This window comes from Ctenopharyngodon idella, chromosome 8 (assembly GCF_019924925.1).
Source record: "Ctenopharyngodon idella isolate HZGC_01 chromosome 8, HZGC01, whole genome shotgun sequence".
In the NCBI taxonomy this organism is placed as follows: Eukaryota; Metazoa; Chordata; class Actinopteri; order Cypriniformes; family Xenocyprididae; genus Ctenopharyngodon; species Ctenopharyngodon idella.
Genome location: NC_067227.1, coordinates 5,143,000 through 5,163,140, shown reverse-complemented (window position 1 = coordinate 5,163,140; position 20,141 = coordinate 5,143,000). Strand labels below are relative to the sequence as shown.

General features: G+C 36.9%; 1 protein-coding gene across 21 annotated transcripts in view; it reads left to right on the top strand.

Annotated features, from left to right (window-relative positions):
• The window catches only part of LOC127518043 (uncharacterized), a 44,999-nt gene extending 28,521 nt beyond the window's left edge, over window positions 1-16,478 (top strand). For 9 of the 21 annotated variants that reach the window (XR_007931434.1, XM_051904348.1, XM_051904351.1 and 6 more), the window contains 4 exons: window positions 8,068-8,212; window positions 8,483-8,582; window positions 13,277-13,387; window positions 14,599-16,478. Coding sequence is in view for 13 of the 21 variants with exons in the window: in XM_051904348.1 (XP_051760308.1) it covers window positions 8,068-8,212; window positions 8,483-8,582; window positions 13,277-13,387; window positions 14,599-14,649 (407 nt within the window). In the remaining 8 variants the exon portion in view is untranslated. Of the gene's footprint in view, window positions 1-8,067; window positions 8,213-8,482; window positions 8,583-9,653; window positions 11,010-13,276; window positions 13,388-14,598 lie in introns of those variants that run through there. The other 12 variants (XR_007931435.1, XR_007931437.1, XR_007931436.1 and 9 more) reach the window with 5 other exon arrangements.
• Window positions 16,479-20,141: the final 3,663 nt, after the last annotated feature.

Here is a 20,141-nt window from a genome sequence, read left to right as displayed (position 1 = left end):
ATCACTATGATCAGATGCTTTCTTTCTGCTGCCACCGCTGTCAATTTTGTTGTGTGTTTATTTTGTTACTGAGAGGAAAACGTGCAGTACATATTACATATTCTATCGAAACACTTCCCAGCAACGCGGATGACGTCGGGATATTAAGTGAGCTCTCAGATTCAATGCGTTTCCCGAGTTTTGGATTATAACATGGCCTATTTGGCAAACAAAATGACTCTTGTCGATTTCCTTAGTGGCTTCTTTATAGCTGAAGCCAAAATGAGTCCACACTTCAGCTCTGTATACCGCGGGAGCGGAATAATTCTATCGTCTTGTGAGCTGGGTTTGCTAATGCTAACACTAGCGATGCACGCACCTTCACCTTGCGCTTCTCCGGCTCCGCGTCAGTTTACGCTAGTGATGGGGAGTCGACTCCAAAAGAGTCGATTCCTCGACTCTGAATAGCCCCAGAGTCGGGGTCGACTCCAGCACAGGAATCGACTCTCGGTGTCGACTCTGTTGTGTCCGAAACCACTCACTTGTTTACTGATTCTCGAATCCATAGCCTATATATATATATATTTTTTTTTTTTTTTTTTTTTTAATTAAACAATACAAAACATCAGAGCATTAAATCAAAACAGATACATGTAAAAAAAAAAAAAAAAAAAAAAAAAAAAAAAAAAAAGAAATACATAAACACAGATAAGTTGCCAGGGTAATAAAACAACAACAATGCAATATAGGCTATGTGAACCTTAAGAGGACAAAAAGGATGAATAAAGAGAAACAGTTTTCATAGCTTTGGGATTAATAGAGCATTGGATAGTTTCGATATACCTGTCTAGATCATCTCTGAATAGAGAAAAGAGAGGTTTAGAGCCAGTAAATTTTTGTTTATGTATGTGAAATTTAGCCAATAGGAAACACAAATTAATTATGTAATATTTCCCTATATTCTCTTTAGAGTAGTCGAACAATCCAAAGAAAACATCTTTAAAACAGAAAGAAAAGTCACTTATAAAGTATGATTGGATAAATAATAACACATCTGACCAAAATTTCTCTGTGTGGGTACATTGCCAAAACAAGTGAATGAAATCTTCCTCAGCAGAGTGACAAAAAGAACAATTCACTTCAATATCTGACTTATATTTCTTAATAAAGGCTTTGGTCGGGTAACATTTGTGCATTAATTTAAATGTTATTTCTTTTACTTTATTAGTAAGCAGATACTTATGCGACAAGGACCACACCTTCTCCCACGGTAAATTCTCTACAATATTATTCCAATATGGTATTATATAAGGAATTGTCATTAACTCTCTCTGGAAGAGAGCTCTGATTTTAGAATTATTTTTATGTTGCTCTACAGAAAAGCACACATTTCCGATCATTGTGTCAGCTAGGTTCAAAGAGTGAGTACATGGCCATGGAAATGTAGAACCTTGCAACAGAAAAGACACACCAGAAGGAATAGCATTGAAAACAATAGCGTATTCACTAGTAGTTATAGGAATTTTATATTTCTGTAAAAAATCTGAATAGTTATAAAGTCTGCCCTGTGAATTAAAAAGCTGTCCAACTAACAGGAGGTTATTTTTGAACCAGTTGTCAAAGAAAAGTGACTTATTTTTGTAGAGAATGTCCTTATTGTTCCATAAGTAATATCTGTGTGGAGAGAAGTTGTGTTTGTATATCAGGGACCAAGCCAAGAGCATCTGTTTATGGAAATTAGAAAGTTTGACAGGGATCTTTGTAATATTATAGTTACAAAGAAGGAGAAAATTCAGGCCACCAACTTTAGAGAAAATATAGTTAGGGATAATATTCCAAAGTGAGGAGGGGTTATTAAGGAAATTTTTAAGCCAATTAATCTTAAAAGTGTTGTTTAAAGTAGTGAAATCTAAAAAATCCAACCCCCCTTGTTTTAGTGGATTCATCAATACTGATTTTCTAATAAAATGGGTTTTATTTTTCCAAACAAAATTGTTTAACATGCTATCAACCTTTTTTAATGTTCCTTTGTTCACCTCCAAGGAAAGAGCTGCATATGTTAGTCTCGACAAGCCTTCGGCTTTAGAGAGTAAAATTCTTCCTTTTGTCGACACGTCTCTCTGCAACCAAGAATTTAGTTTCTTTTGGGTTTTCATTATTAGAGGATCGAAATTGAGTTTACATCTTATTTTTTGGTCTTTATTAATTACAATTCCTAAGTATGTAACTTGATCTTTTACAGGAATATTGCATATGGAGGGAGCATTACGTCTTTTAACAGACATCAACTCACATTTGTTAATATTTAAATAGAGACCTGAAGCTCTGGAAAAGAAATCAATCAATCTTAAAGCTAAAGGAATTTGAGAGGCATCATTCAAGAACAAAGTGGTGTCATCAGCCAGCTGGCTAATAATAATTTTTCTATCGTCAATTGTTATACCTTGTAAATTACTACTGAAAATATGCAGAGCTAAAAATTGAGAGGCGAGCAAGAATAAATATGGAGATATAGGACAGCCTTGTCTTACGCCGCGTGACAAACTGAATCTAGGTGAGGTTCCAAATTTTAATTTAATAACACTATTATTATTTCTATACAATGTCCTGATGGCTTTGCAAAATGAATCTCCAAACCCAAATTTGGCAAGAGCTTGAAATATGAAGTTATGCTCGAGTGAATCAAAGGCTTTGTAGAAGTCTAAGAAAAGCATGTAACTGTCGTTAAGGATGAGATCTTCGTAATCTAAGATATCTAGGACTAATCTTATATTATTTGTAATGTGACGTTTTTCCATAAAACCTGATTGTGATTCATCAATAATACAGTTAAGGACATCTTTAATTCTTTTTGCTAAAATCAGGGCTAAAATTTTGTAATCGTTATTTAAGAGGGTAATTGGTCTCCAATTTTCTAGACATTCTTTATCTTTATTGGGTTTGGGTATTAAGGTGATAACTCCTTGTGTCAATGTAGGTGGAAGTACTTCTAAATCAAAACTTTCTTCAAATACTTTTAGTAAAAAAGGGGATAAGTTATCGGCAAACATCTTGTATAACTCAGAGGTTAAACCATCACAGCCAGGACTTTTATTATTTTTTAGACTCTTAATAGCCTGTAGAATTTCTAATAGGGATATATCGTTATCACAAGCTTCTTTGTCCTCTAGAGAAATAACTTTATTTTGATTAATAGATTCAAAAAAGGATTTGGCAGAATTATCACAATATCTTGATGTATATAAGTTACAATAGAATTTGGAGCAAAAAGAAGCTATGTCCTTAGGATTATCGAGAACTTTATCATTTGTACGGAGACGATCAATAGAAGCGTTCACAGCGTTGGATCTTTCCAACCTAAAAAAATAGGCTGAATTCTGCTCTCCTTCTTCCAGCCATTTTTTTCTTGATCTAACATAGGCTCCTTTAGCTTTGGATCTATACATGTCATCTAATTTATTTTGTAGTTTGGAATATTCAATACTTTGAATGTCCGTCAATGGTTCCTTAAATGATAAAGCAGAAAGTTGTGAAAGAACTTCATCCTCTATTAATCTTTTTTGCTTTGCTATATCACTTCCAAATTTTCTTAAAAATTTGCCTAATTCATACTTTAAAAGCTCCCAATTACGTCCATAATTATTTTGTGATTTAGCCCTTTCCCAGTAAATTTGGATTAGTTCAATAATCTGTTGCTTGACCTTTTCATATTTAAGAAGGGAGTTATTTAATTTCCAGAGCAACGGTTTGGAGGTAGGAATTGCTAATAGCGATAAATTAACTACCATATAAATAGCATTGTGATCAGTCAGTGGACTATTGCTAATATTAATAGAGATATTATTACTACTTAATGTTTTAGAAATCAACCAATAATCAATTCTTGATTGCCTTGAATGGTCTTTGTTACTCCAGGTGTACTGTATTACATCCGGATACATTTCTCTCCAGATGTCAACTAAGTCAAATTTATCCATAAATGCTACAAGATTTGAATTTGGAGAAACTGCTTTCCTTGGAGGGTACCTATCTAGCATATTATTCATTGTTATGTTAAAATCACCTCCTAAAATCAGAAAGGCAGTAGGATATTTTCCTAATGCATATGAGAGTTTTTGATCTAGCGTGTTAAAGAAATCACAGTTTTCTGCAACAGAGTTGTATCCATAGATGTTGACAATAATCAAAATAAAATGATTGATGACAGTTATCATTAGTAAGAAGTGTCCTGAAGGATCAATACTGGTCTCTAGAATATTACCATTAAAATTATACCTCATTATCCCTACTCCAGCAGAATGTTCTGACCCATGCGATAACCAAATTTCATTGCCCCACTGTGACCTCCAAAATTTGGTATCTTTAGATGTAGAGTGACTTTCCTGAAAAAAAACAGAAATCTACTTTGTGCCTCTTAGAAAACAAAAATAAAGCCTTCCTTTTGACATTGTTTTTCAAACCCCTGGCATTTAAAGAAAATAGAGACAAAGACATAAAAGAAAACAAGAGTATCTAATACCTAACGAACAAGGTACAGAACAGGATATCAATTAGAACAGAAGAAACTTCTCTAGAATAATATGAAAAAAAAGCAACAGATCGCCTGACTCTGCAATACAAAAGGACAATAGTAAAGGCATGAGTACAAGTCTTTCTCGCTTATCTTCCTTTTTATATTTTTGTCTGTTTATTAACACTTTCGTTCCTCTATTAGACATTTAGTTTTGTAGATACTTCTTCAGAACGAGCATATGGTCGGCTGAAAACGCCTTTAAATGGAAATATTCCATTATGATCGTTGTCATTAATACATTAGTCCCAAAATAAAAATAAAATTATAAAAAGATCTATCATGTGAAAAAAGATCAAGAACACTAAATCAAAGTCTATCCATCATGTCTGAGGGAAAAAAAAAAAAAAAAAAAAAAACCCGTAGCAGTTCGTGCCTACCCGTGAGTACCAGAGGTCGACTGGTGCACCGAAATCAATCAGCCTTTCTGATCACTTGCAGAAATTCTTTTACCGTCAATATATGCGAAGGGGCCTCTGAAGCCTGCTCTCTTCCCTTCCTTTCGCGCTCGTTCGACAAGTGGCCAAAGTTTGTTCCTGGCGTTTTTGGTGCTTTGGGTTAAATCTTCAAAAATTCGGATCTTCCTTTCTTTGAGAATGGCCGCGGTTCTGGCATCCCTCCAGATTTTATCTCGGACGTTGCGTGACAGAAACTGTACGATGATGCGACGGCTCGAGTGCGCTCCTTCAGAGCGCGGGCCCAGTCTATGGGCGACATCAAGTGTGTAAACAAACTGGTCTGCAATCTCCGGAGACACTTTGCCGAATAAGTCGATTAGGATTTTCCGGACATCTTCTCCTCTCTGCTCCGGAATACCGGCCACTCGCAGATTCCACCTCCTTTTGTAAGCGTCTAGTTCCTCGCTTTTGTCACGTAGCACACTGTTCTCCTTTTCGAGTGTTTCCACCCGGCTGTGTAATGCATTTACCTTGCTTGATACCTCTTCAACTTGATTGCTCATAAACTCAAGCGTCTCAGTCACGCTGTTTAGCGAACTTGTATTGTCTTTAACCGTTGCCTCCAGAGTTTGCATACGATTCAGAGTTTCCGTTTGCATATTTTCAACTCTCTGCAAAACTTCCATCAGATGCGAATTGGAAACCGTCTGATTATCCGATGCCGCTCTGTCACCCATTTTTGATTTTTTGGAAGGCGGTTTAGGAGTTTCAGGTAAGGGAACTTTAAGTCCCGAGGCATTTGAAGCGTCATTGACTTTGAACGCAGCATCCAGAGATTTCCTGGCGTACGAGTGCATGGCACCACGAGTAGGTTTATCTACATCCATCAAGCTCGTTGAAAAGTTAGAAAAACGAAAGAACGAATAACGACTTGCTCAAATCAATAAAGAAGTTGTTATTTTGTGTACTTTTACATATTAAATCTTCTGTTAACTAAAGTTGAATGCAGAGCTTCGGCACATGCATGTTACTCAGTCGCCATCTTGGCCCGACCTGTCTCCATAGCCTATATAAAATAAGGAGTGAACGAAATGAAGCGAGGAATTCGGACACTGACGAATCGCGTTAGAGAGCTGTCGCAGAAACTTTGTCACATACATTTATCCTACATGTAACGTTAGCTTACTTTAGAAATAGATAACAGTCATAGTGACTTTAGTTTGTAATTATACATATCCCCGTGCCAGCTTAGTATTGATGGTAGCTTATAATGCAATAAATTTATATAGATTTGATTTTCTATGGTTAACCGTGTTCATAATCATTAAACTAACCATACATAATAAAACAACTCACATCAACAATAAACACATCAATAAGTGTACATTATTGTATGCATTTTTGTATGTATTGTATTGATTTTATTATCTTTAACTCTCCTGTCCAAGCACTTTTAAGACAATGATGTGCTGAGCGCCATCACCCGACCATTAATGAGATGAATTCATTCCCTTCTTTCTCGTTTATTTAATTCTGATAACATTCGACCACAGATGTGTTTCGTGACTTTTCTCTCTGTAAAATTAGGTATCTGCAATTAGCTAGGTAGCAACATTGATACTCATCAAGTCATCGCTAAATTGGACTAATTTGGACAGTCTCGCTAAACGTGTGTTGTTTTAATGAGGGTATTTTAAGACTTCGCGTTGGGGAAAGATAAACTAATTAAGTCTGTAAGGACTGCCATCTTCCCTTATTTATGACCCTGTTTTGATGTAAAGTAAATGGAGTCGAGGAGTCGATTCCATCGACTCCTACAGTGGGAGTCGGGAGTCGGAGTCGACTCCAAAAAACCTGGAATCGAACACCCCTAGTTTACGCTCTGAGATAACACTGCCATCTAGCGGTTGGGTTTTATACAGTCTGTGTATAATCTTGGATGTAAATAAATAAATATATAAATATCGATACAGTATTTTTGAGAATCGATACAGTATTGCCAAACATCGCGATATTCACGTGTATCGATATTTTCTTACACCCCTACATTCACGCACGGATCTCTTTTGAGATATAATAAGTAATGCGGTTTGTCCTGTCCATTTAATCCCTTAAGACAAAACTGGCTGTGTTTACATTACAGCCGCATGCGCGAGCACTCTTCACAAACAACGCGTCAGTATTTGAAATTGAAAGCAGCCTTCTGTACGTGAGTTTCATATTTTAAATATATAAGTCTATTGCATTCCAAACGACATACCTTCGTAGAGCAATTGTAAGGATAATACCGACGGTCGAGACCGCGCACAGCAACATCAAACAAAGCGCGCGTCTCTCACAGCTCAACCTGTGCAATGAAGCCCGCGAATGTCGTTGTCATTTGCTTCAACCTTTCCGAATTTTATGAAAGATTATTTTACGGAAGGTTCGAGTGGTGTATGCATGTGAGGAATTGAAAGCAAGCAGAATCCGGGTGTTTCTAAAGCACACTCAGCGTCATCGCGCATCTGAATAAAAACTATAAGCTCAGAATCGAATCTGAAATTCTCAGAATGGATCGATTTTTTTTTTCTCCCACCCCTACTGTGCTTACTGCGTCAACTGCGTAAAGAGACTGACAGGGAAGAGAAGATATTGTTGAATAAAGTGTTTTTTTTGTTGTTGTTGTTTTTTTGCGAGGGTAATTATAATTAATGATAGAATTTTCATTTTTGGGTGAACTAACTCTTTATGCCACACTTAAATAGGTCCAGATGTCATTGCATTAGATAACACAATATCAAAGTGACATTTGTTTTAAATAAAAAAAAAAAAAAAAAAAAAAAAAACATTTGATAAATTTGAAATAATAAAACGATGATAAGATAATATTTAAATAAGACGCACTGAAAAAAAGTATTGTGACACTTTGTGGTTGCTAAACGTTAGTGGAAGATGTTAATGTGATGAACTTCACCAGTGGTTTCTCTGATATGACACCTGTGTGAACTTCAGGGAAACTGACTTAATATAGAAAGTAAAAGTTCCTGCAGCTCTTGTTTGATATTTTATATTTAATACAATAACATTTACACATTTGTAAGTGTGGCTTAAGTGTCCAAATGCTTTTTTCTTCACCAGAACATAAAGCCCAGAGGCAGATGGGGGAGGCTGTGAGTCTCTGGCTAGAGGGCAGAGGAGTATCTAGAACTTTCCATCATTGGGTCAGAGTGTACCAACAATACCAGAAAGCTTCCCAACACAGAAAGACACAGTTTTCACACAGGTAATAACTATATTGGTTTTAAGTAAAAGATAAATAAAACAGACTCATACTAACAGAAACAACAATAACAAGTTCATATAAGCTACACAAAATCCTTAAAACTCAAGAATTGCCGCGGTACTGATACATTTAGAGCTAGATTGTGAAAAATGTACAACCATATGAAAAAAAATTATGTTTGTAGATTTTAGAAATGAGCTGTGACTGTTTTTGAATACTGGTTATAAAGATTTGGCTAATATTGGCTAATAATTAGTGATATTTTATGAGCCATTTCAGAGCTGTGAAGGGAAGAGTGCATGGACTGACCCATCTGTACTGGACCTGTTGGAAAAACCAAACTGAAGCATCATTGCTGTACACACAACAAGTAAGTAATCAACATGAATGAACATTTATTATTATGATTGACAAAATCTGTCTATGAACTGCCAAGCAACTAGGGCCGGCCCGTCCTACAGGCGACATAGATGGCCCCAACTTTTAATAACCAAATGACAAATAACTGACAAATAACTTAAATCCAAGTGACAATCAATACAGTAACAGTATAAATAGATGCAGAAAACAGTGAAACAACAACAACAAAAAATACTTTATTCATTTTCCAAACCTTACTCAAAAATGCTCAAGTTAAATTTACAAAATAGGTCACGGAAAGGATTGCTTTGCAGCTATTTGAGATTATTTTTTTGTGTCAAGCACAATTGAATGGCAGAGACAGCACTTCTGTTGCCAAAGGCTTGTCATGTTTTCTCAAGAATATTCTGTGCAACAAATTCTAAAACTGTCAGCATATCGATGCCAAAAAATGTGGGCAATTAACCCTGTAGAGCCTCACATATTAAATAATAACAATAAAAAAATCTCTCTCTTTTAATGGAAGTTTATTAAACCTTTAGACAAAATATATAAATTAAAAGGTTTGCATATGTGCTTTTGTTGAGAATCATATTTGATACATTATTCTTTTACTTTTATGGCTCACATAGTATGACATACAGTAGAAGAATATGTATGTAATACATATATGTAATATGTAAAAAAAAAAAAAAAGTATTCAAAGGCCCAAACTAAGCAAAAATATGTAATTTGGTGCAGTTGATATTTATATGGCCAAAAAGTGAGATGAAATTCTAAGTGTAAAGCTTGTAATGTAAATCAATGAGATCTGTAGACTGCTTACATAAAATGCATATAAATATCACTCTATATCTTCCAATAATGTCTTAGTTGTCACAGTCATGTTCTGTTTAGTTTTCCCTCTCACTGTTTTGCCTGAGTTCACATTAATTCATTAGCTGTCATGGTTCCTGATTAGTTCACACCTGTTCCCTGTTCCATTAATGGTCTTAGCTTGTGTATTTAAGCCTTCTGTTTCTTCTGTTTATTGTCTCATGTTAAAGTATGGTAGTTGTGTTATTGTCTGTTTTTATTAAAGTAATTCTTTAGCATTCCTTCTGCGTCACACATCGTCTACTCCTGCTGTCTGCCTGCTCCTGCTGGAGCAAAGAGATCGCTCCCTCGAGGACCACACAAGGGACTTTCTAGATCTGGCGTGCCTTACCCACTTCTCGGGCAGCTTGCTCTTCGTATTTTTCCACACTTAAGTAAACTTAAGTTGCTTCAGTTGTAACGACTGAGACAAATCAGACACATTTATTTGTTATATTTAACAAATAATTGTTTAAAACTCACTTTGGGGTCTGTCCCCCATCCCCCGAGAAGACCAGTCTGTGCAAGGGGCCTCAGTTACAAGTTTTATTGTGCCGAAGTATGTGGGTTGCCACGTGGAAGAGCAGAGACAAAGAGACACATAGTCCTCAAAACAGACTTTCCTGCATTAATTTATAGATGAACCGATCTATAAATGAACATGCATCCCATGACATTATTATAACTGTCTTGCAAACTCTTGTGTGTATGATATCTGTTTTATACATATTTTATGATAAGAACCAATGGTTAACGTAAACCAACCTATACCAAGTTTGGTGTCTACGAGTTTGTATTTTGAAGATTTAAATGATTGTGTATAGGATATATTGATACCTCTGCAACATATCAGTATCACAAGAATCTTTAATAGTTTCTTCAAAACAACTCAGCCAGTTTAATCACGCTCAAAGTCAAAAGCCATAAACTCCCCCACAAAGGAAGTTCCCGCTACAGACATTCCGCTTTGCTCATTGATCAGGTCCACTCGAAGAGGTGTGGCTCCTCCCAGAACTTACGAGGAGACGCACAACTCCGCCTCTCTCTCTTGCTTCTTGGACGGACTCAAGGAATCTCCGGTTGTGTGGCCTCAGCAGGCCACAGCCTGTAGGCCTAGGCCTGCAACCCAGCCATGTGCTCATCTATGAGAGAGAGAAAGAACTCTTTCCCCACTAAGAGTCAAATTAACAGCTTAAGTTGTTTCATATTTCTTCATCCAACACAGAAGATATTGATTACAACTTCAGACCGAATCATCAAGGATTTCTCCTCAGCCTGCAAATCCGATGCTCCTCAACCTAAAGGCATTTTGCAAGTATCGTACATTTGAACACTAAACAGCGATTTAGTACTAATTTGTGAGCCAACTTTGTTAGCAAAGATGCTTTATTACTGAGAAAACTGATGGTCTGTTCCAGATTGTTTTTGACTTTTTCCCATAGCTCCATTTCCTGTCCCACTTCCGGTTCAACTCTATCATTGTTTATTTTTACCTATGTATGTGTGTGACCTGCGTGTATGTTATGTGTTTGTTAGTTTAGTTACGTGTTCGTGATTTAGTTAATAAAACTTGTGCACAATACATATTTGGTTCTGACTCTCTGTCTGCAATAGATTGCCTATTAAATGATCAGATCTCATTACCTGCTCTGTAAATGCTTACAGTATCTCACAGAAGTGAGTACACCCCTCACATTTTTGTAAATATTTTATTATATCTTTTCATGTGACAACACTGAAGAAATGACACTTTGCTACAATGTAAAGTAGTGAGTGTACAGCTTGTATAAAAGTGTAAATTTGCTGTCTCCTCAAAATAACTCAACACACAGCCATTAATGTCTAAACCGCTGGCCACAAAAGTGAGTACACCCCTAAGTGAAAATTTGGTCCAAATTGTCCAAATTGGGCCCAAAGTGTCAAATTTTGTGTGGCCACCATTATTTTCCAGCACTGCCTTAACCCTTTTGGGCATGGAATTCACCAGAGCTTCACAGGTTGCCACTGGAGTCCACTTCCACTCCTCCATGACGACATCACAGAGCTGGTGGATGTTAGAGACCTTGCGCTCCTCCACCTTCCATTTGAGGATGCCCCACAGATGCTCAATAGGGTTTAGGTCTGGAGACATTCTTTAGCAAGGCAGTGGTCGTCTTGGAGGTGTGTTTGGGGTCGTTATCCTGTTGGAATACTGCCCTGCGGCCCAGTCTCCGAAGGGAGGGGATCATGCTCTGCTTCAGTATGTCACAGTACATGTTGGCATTCATGGTTCCCTCAATGAACTGTAGCTCCCCAGTGCCGGCAGCACTCATGCAGCCCCAGACCATGACACTCCCACCACAATGCTTGACTGTAGGCAAGACACACTTGTCTTTGTACTCCTTGCCTGGTTGCTGCCACACACGCTTGACACCATCTGAACCAAATAAGTTTATCTTGGTCTCATCAGACCACAGGACATGGTTCTAGTCATCCATGTCCTTAGTCTGCTTGTCTTCAGCAAACTGTTTGCGGGCTTTCTTGTGCATCATCTTTAGAAGAGGCTTCCTTCTGGGATGACAGCCATGCAGACCAGTTTGATGCAGTGTGCGACGTATGGTCTGAGCACTGACAGGCTGACCCCCCACCCCTTCAACCTCTGCAGCAATGCTGGCAGCACTCATACATCTATTTCCCAAACACAACCTCTAGATATGACGCTGAGCACGTGCACTCAACTTCTTTGGTCGACCATGGCGAGGCCTGTTCTGAGTGGAACCTGTCCTGTTAAACCGCTGTATGGTCTTGGCCACCATACTGCAGCTCAGTTTCAGGGTCTTGGAAATCTTTATGTAGAGCAACAATTCTTTTTTTCAGATCCTCAGAGAGTTCTTTGCCATGAGGTGTCATGTTGAACTTCCAGTGACCAGTATGAGAGAGTGAGAGCGATAACACCAAATGTAATACACCTGCTTCCCATTCACACCTGAGACCTTGTAACACTAAAGAGTCACATGACACCGGGGAGAGAAAATGGCTAATTGGGCCCAATTTGAACATTTTCACTTAGGGGTGTACTTACTTTTGTGGCCAGCGGTTTAGACATTAATGGCTGTGTGTTGAGTTATTTTGAGGGGACAGCAAATTTACACTGTTATACAAGCTGTACACTCACTACTTTACATTGTAGCAAAGTGTTATTTCTTCAGTGTTGCCACATGAAAAGATACAATAAAATATTTACAAAAATGTGAGGGGTGTACTCACTTCTGTGAGATACTGTATTACAAAGCACTGTAAATGCTAAGAAAGAATTAATTTTCTGTGGCCATGAAAAATACCATTCTCTTAGAATTAATAATTAATCAATACTGAGTGTTCACAGGATGAACTGATTTATTGATTGTAATTTTAATGTAGTTACATCAAGTTAATCTGATTAATTGATTCAAATATTCATAATTGACCATAATTAATAATCATAATGAGTTATGGATAATTATTAATATTTCCCCTTTGAGTTAATTCGCTACAAGTACAATAAGTGTTCATCTTGAAATATTACTAACAATATAAAATTTATTCTTATGTTTACTTTATAAAAAATAAAAATAAAGATTTTACACTACAAAGACACATGTACGTCAACCTGAAGAGGGATGTTTTTAGAATTATACTAAAAGGCCTTGCTGCAGTAAGCTATGAAAGCGACTAGTGAGTAGATGGGTTTTCCTGATTGGTGTGATGACATGTAATGTCCCTGCAAGAACACAAGCCACTAACAACCAAAATATCCTTGTTTTTACAATAATTTGAGAACATTACCATGACAAATAATGATCTAACTTTATCCTTATTTTTCTGGTGCAGTATGAGCGCTCTGTGCTGCAAAGAGCCTGGCTTATCTGGAGAAAGAGACATATCAGGAACAGAGTGTCTGCTGATTACTCATCCAACTTTAACAACATGCTATTGGCACAGGTGAAGCAGACACAGTCCACAACTCTTTGAAATCTCACCATATTTGCACAAGATAAACAGGATCACCATGCACTTATAGTATCACTAATAGCTATTAGGTCACTGTAATCTGGTCTGTGCTTAATCAACCTAGTGTGCCTACGAATACACTCATAAACATTGACTTTCACCCTTATCGTTCACGCTGTCTTATCAGTCTTAGATTTTAGATTTTAGATGGAGAAATGAGTCCTAGAGAGCTTATCATTTAAGGCTCCCTTGAGAAAAAGTGTGCTTACTTGTATTGAATATGCACATGTAGTGTACTTCAAATTTTTAAGATTTTTTAAAGACCTGTACTTGCATATAATTTAATATTACTGAAATAAAAGACCACTGAAGTGTACTTAAAGAGAGTGCACTTTCATGACGGCTTTGTAACACATATAAGCACACTTTTAAAAAGTGCACTTTGTAATAATGTCAAAATAAAGGTTTAACCATAAAGTACATTTTAAAGTATTATGTTTTAATAATCTCTTTGTCATGCTTTAAAGATGTAGACTTATTTTGATGTGTTGACTAACATATTGAAGTATATGTACTTGATTATAATTTTAACCATAATGCGCTGTTCAAAATTACATTTAAAGTTCATGTATTTTAAATGTACTAAATTGCAGTTGTAATTACAAACACATTTAAATACATACAAGTGGTATACAAGTTTCAATATGACATTCAAGTATATTTAAGTTACACTAAATGCTTGTCAGTACACTTTAACCAAATTTCAAAGACAACAGAAGTAATAAGATGTACTTAAGTCCTACTTAAGTGGGTCAAAGCACTAATGGCATTTAATATAAATTAAAATGGCAAAAAACATGCAATTAAGTCATAGGCATACTCTTTTTAAAAGCATGCTAAATCTACATAGTAAAAGTATGATATTTCAACTAAAGCAACATTTAGGTAAAATTCAATTTTTTATTCTATTTAAGCCATTAAAATATAATGTGATGAATGGAGGCATGAAAATTGGGTGATGAAAAACAAGTAAGACTTGGATAATAATGTGATTAAGTTCAGTATTCTGTTAAATATATCAGTAAAGGGAACACATGGCACACAAATGGCACCATTCCCTAAGATTAACCCATTCAAACAAACTCTGTACAGATTGATAATAATGTTGTTGTTGTTTTTTTCTGCTGTGTTTTAATTGCCAGGTGTTGCAAGTGTGGTGGCAGCGAGCCCACGGATCGGACTTTGAGCCCTAACAAGTTCTGTTTACAAGCAGAAGGTTAACAGATGGAAACCAGCCAGGGCAGATCATACCAGACTGCAGTAACTTCAGACATCACCATGACATCTCCAAAATAATGACAGTTCACCTGGAGTATTCAGTAACAGTTTAACGATACATCTACACATTTCTACATTTCATTATGTGATGTAAAATTCTCATAAATATTTATTACCACCCCCATCCACATTTGAATCAAAAAAGATTTTATTGTATTGGTCAAATGTTTCAGGTTAAAGAGCAGGGCCTAAAACAAACTTTTTGCCACACCTGCCAATGGTCGGTGACTTAATAAAATATACCGGCCATAAATATTTTTTACCAGCCATTAAAAAAATTACAATTCTCTATTCCAATTTCGATACTAGGATACTTGCTGAGACTGGCATTTTTGACATCATTTTGTGTGAATTTGTCCGTTCAAGCACGAGATGTGAAAAAGAGCTCAGTTCAGTATCCGCACGCTGTCTGAGACGCAGCTCTCTGAGTTCCCTTTCACGTTTTCTTGCACTTGAATATTTAAATTGACAAGGCTTAAACTTTCGTGACGATGCAGCACTGGCCCATCAGCTGTCCCGAGCGTTATTCATGTTTGTTCATGTTCATGTTCTCACAACATGGCATTGTTAGAATTCAGAAAACTGTTACCGGCCAACTGGCGATTGACAACATTTCATATATTCGCCAACACCAATTTTTACTTGCATTTGGCGCTTGGCGAGTGTTAATTTTAGGCCCTGTTAAAGAGTTTACCAAGAGTAAGCCAAACAACAGGTGTTCTTTTTTTTTCAACCTATTGCATTATCCACCAAACCCACAGTCAAAGCCACTGGAAGGCAAGCCTGCAACCTTTAGCCAAAAAAGCGTAACGGCTAATGCTAACCCCTGGCGGTACGCAGGGAAGGAGACCAGAGGCTGTTTTTTGAATGGATGTCAATGGATGAGAGGCTTCACTATGGTGATTAAACAGCTTTTGTGGGGAAATAGCTAATCATTTAATTAATTGACAGCCTGTTTGCTAATCTTCAGCATGTTTTACACTAAACTATACTTTCGTTGGGAACTATATGTAGATTTTAGCTTGATTAAAAATGTATTTTTTTAAGAGAAGGCAGACTAGGGGATGTTGCGTCTGATGTCACTGCCATTACACGATAGGCTGAGAGGTGCCACACGTGATTAAGTTAGCCGTTACGGTTTCTCCAATGGTAAGAGATACAGGCCCTCTTATCTCCCCACTATATACAATCTCTGCCACAGCATGTAAAAGTAACATGACACCTCTCCTTAAAAAGCTGCATGATTTGGGATATCATTCATCTCTGTAGCTGTAGCACAAACCAAAAATATTCAAACCGGTTTGTTAGTGACTGCAAGAACCCTTATAGCATATAAGTTTCACTAAAACATTCTAAATAAATTCTAATTGTCTGTCTTAACTTTCTAACTCGTTCAGTGCTGTAAATGATATTCGTGCATAGGTGTAGATTGATAGTTCCAGAAGAAAAAGAATTCCCAGAACTTCCACGAGAAATGCCAGCGGTTCAGAGGGTTCACTTATGTAACAACCCTATAGTGAGTATAGAATGAGTGTGTCAGGTTACTGACTCCTCCTCCTTTCCTCATGCAGAAAGAGCACTCAGTGGAAGAACCAAGACTGTTTCAATTTCTCAGTGGTTTTTGGAAAATGGCACTTAGGTTGCCATGGTACTAAACCACTTTTATATACTCTATGTATTTAAATCAAGTATTGGTGTAGAACATTTTCATGCCGCCTTTGTCCAATAAAACATAATAGGAGTGTTTGGGTTCTGACAACTTTTGATTAATGAAAACCTTTTCAGTTTCCAAGATTACTAGATAATTTTTTTAATTAATTTTATATTCAAACCTTTTAAAGGGATAGTTCACCCAAAAATAAAAATTTTGTCATCATTTACTCACCCTCAAGTTGTTCTAAGCCTGTATGAGTTTCTTTGTTCATCTTGAACTCAAGATAATTTGAAGAATGTGGTTAACTAAACAGTTTCTGGTCCCCATAGTCATAGAATTTTTTTTTCTTCTTCATATTATGGAAGTCAATACTGATCAGCAACTGTTTGGTTACCCATATTCTTCAAAATATCTTCTTCTGTGTTCAGCGGAACAAAGAAACTCATACAGGTTTAGAACAACTTGAGGGTGAGTAAATGATGACAGAATTTTTATTTTTGGGTGAACTAGCCATTGAAATATTTTAGAGCAGAGTATAACTAGTAAAAAAAAAATATTTGAGTAACACTATTTTAGTGTTTTTGTTATTCATGTTACATTACTATAGTATTAACAGTGAATTGTGCATACTTACAAGCAACTACCCCTAAATCCAAACCTAACCCTATAGTAAGAACATGTTGTTTATTAATATTACCCAGTATTTAATTGTATAATTACAATGTAACAAGGACACCTTAAAATAAAGTGTAGCTGATATTTGCTATAGAATTTCATGATTTTATTTACTTTATTATTTTCCACGATAGCCTATTTATAGGCCTGCAAATCAGTTTAAAAATAACCTGATGTTTGCAGGTTTTCTATAAAAGTGTTGCAAAAAAATAACTGATTGTAATTAGTCATGACTCATTACTCATGCTTGTTTGTTAATTTTAAAATATTAGCAAGTTTTTGGAAATATTTGTTGCAGAATATGAGTGTAATAGCTAAATAAACTAAAAACTTAATGTTTGAATGTGCATACTAGCTTAAAAAAAACACCCAGAGATTTAATTGATTTACATATATACAGGTGCTGGTCATATAATTAGAATATCATCAAAAAGTTGATTTATTTCACTAATTCCATTCAAAAAGTGAAACTTGTGAATTATATTCATTCATTACACACAGACTGATATATTTCAAATGTTTATTTCTTTTAATTTTGATGATTATAACTGACAACTAAGGAAAATCCCAAATTCAGTGTCTCAGAAAATTAGAATATTACTTAAGACCAATACAAAGAAAGGATTTTTAGAAATCTTGGCCAACTGAAAAGTATGAACATGAAAAGTATGAGCATGTACAGCATTCAATACTTAGTTGGGGCTCCTTTTGCCTGAATTACTGCAGCAATGTGGCGTGGCATCAGTCTGTGGCACTGCTCAGGTGTTAAGAGCCCACGTTGCTCTGATAGTGGCCTTCAGCTCTTTTACATTGTTGGGGCTGGCATATTGCATCTTCCTCTTCACAATACCCCATAGATTTTCTATGGGGTTAAGGTCAGGCGAGTTTGCTGGCCAATTAAGAACAGGGATACCATGGTCCTTTAAACCAGGTACTGGTAGCTTTGGCACTGTGTGCAGGTGCCAAGTCCTGTTGGAAAATGAAATCTGCATCTCCATAAAGTTGGTCAGCAGCAGGAAGCATGAAGTGCTCTAAAACTTCCTGGTATACGGCTGCGTTGACCTTGGACCTCAGAAAACACAGTGGACCAACACCAGCAGATGGCATGGCACCCCAAACCATCACTGACTGTGGAAACTTTACACTGGACCTCAAGCAACGTGGATTGTGTGCCTCTCCTCTTTTCCTCCAGACTCTCGGACCCTGATTTCCAAAGGAAATGCAAAATTTACTTTCATCAGAGAACATAACTTTGGACCACTCAGCAGCAGTCCAGTCCTTTTTGTCTTTAGCCCAGGTGAGACGCTTCTGACGCTGTCTGTTGTTCAAAAGTGGCTTGACACAAGGAATGCGACAGCTGAAACCCATGTCTTGCATATGTCTGTGCGTAGTGGTTCTTGAAGCACTGACTCCAGCTGCAGTCCACTCTTTGTGAATCTCCCCCACATTTTTGAATGGGTTTTGTTTCACAATCCTCTCCAGGGTGCGGTTATCCCTATTGCTTGTACACTTTTTTCTACCACATCTTTTCCTTCCCTTCGCCTCTCTATTAATGTGCTTGGACACAGAGCTCTGTGAACAGCCAGCCTCTTTTGCAATGACCTTTTGTGTCTTGCCCTCCTTGTGCAAGGTGTCAATGGTGGTCTTTTGGACAACTGTCAAGTCAGCAGTCTTCCCCATGATTGTGTAGCCTACAGAACTAGACTGAGAGACCATTTAAAGGCCTTTGCAGGTGTTTTGAGTTAATTAGCTGATTAGAGTGTGGCACCAGGTGTCTTCAATATTGAACCTTTTCACAATATTCTAATTTTCTGAGATACTGAATTTGGGATTTTCCTTAGTTGTCAGTTATAATCATCAAAATTAAAAGAAATAAACATTTGAAATATATCAGTCTGTGTGTAATGAATGAATATAATATACAAGTTTCACTTTTTGAATGGAATTAGTGAAATAAATCAACTTTTTGATGATATTCTAATTATATGACCAACACCTGTACAGGTGCATCTCAATAAATTAGAATATCATGAAAAAGTTTTTTTTTTCAATAATTTAATTCAAAAATTAAAACTTAAATATATTCTATATTTATTAGACAAAGTAAAATATTTCCAGACTTTTTTGTTTTCATTTTGATGATTACAGCTTGCTGCTCATCAAAATCAAAAAATCAGTATCTCAAATTATTAGAATATTTAATTTCAAGTTCTATTAAATTACCATTCTCAGGATATAAATACTGGGTTTAGGTCAGTAATCCCAACAGCAGTCATGGGGAAGTCTGCTGACTTGACAGTTGTCCAGAAGAGGATCATCAAGACCCTCTACAATGAGGGTAAGCCACAGAGGGTCATAGCTGAAAGAGCTTGCTGTTCGCAGAGTGCTGTGCCAAAGCATATTCATGGAAAGTTGACTGGAAGGAAAAAGTGTGGTAGGAAAAGGTGTACAAGTGAAAGGAATGACTGCAGGCTTGAGGAGATTGTCAGGCGAAGCCGATTTAAGAACTTAGGAGAGGTTCAAAAGGAGTGGACTGAAGCTAGAGTCAGTGCATCAAGAGCCACCACACACAGACGTCTTCGGGAAATGGGCTACAACTGTCACATTCCACGTACCAAGGCACTTCTGAACCAAAGACAACATCAGAAGCGTCTTACCTGGGCTAAGGAGAAAAATAACTGGACTGTTGCTCAGTGGTCCAAAGTCCTCTTTTCAGATGAAAGTAAATTTTGCATTTCATTTGGAAATCAAGGTCCCAGAGTCTGGAGGAAGAGTGGAGAGGCACAGAAACCATTTTGCTTGAAGTCCAGTGTGAAGTTTCCACAGTCAGTGATGATTTGGGCTGCCATGTCATCTGCTGGTGTTGGTCCACTGTGTTTTCTGAAGTCAATGCAGCCATCTACCAGGAAATTTTAGAGCACTTCATGCTTCCTTCTGCTGACAAGCTTTATGGAGATGCCGATTTCATTTTCCAGCAGGATTTGGCACCTGCCCACACTGCCAAAGGTAACAAAAAGCTGGTTCAATGACCATGGCGTTACTGTGCTTGATTGGCCAGCAAACTCGCCTGACCTGAAC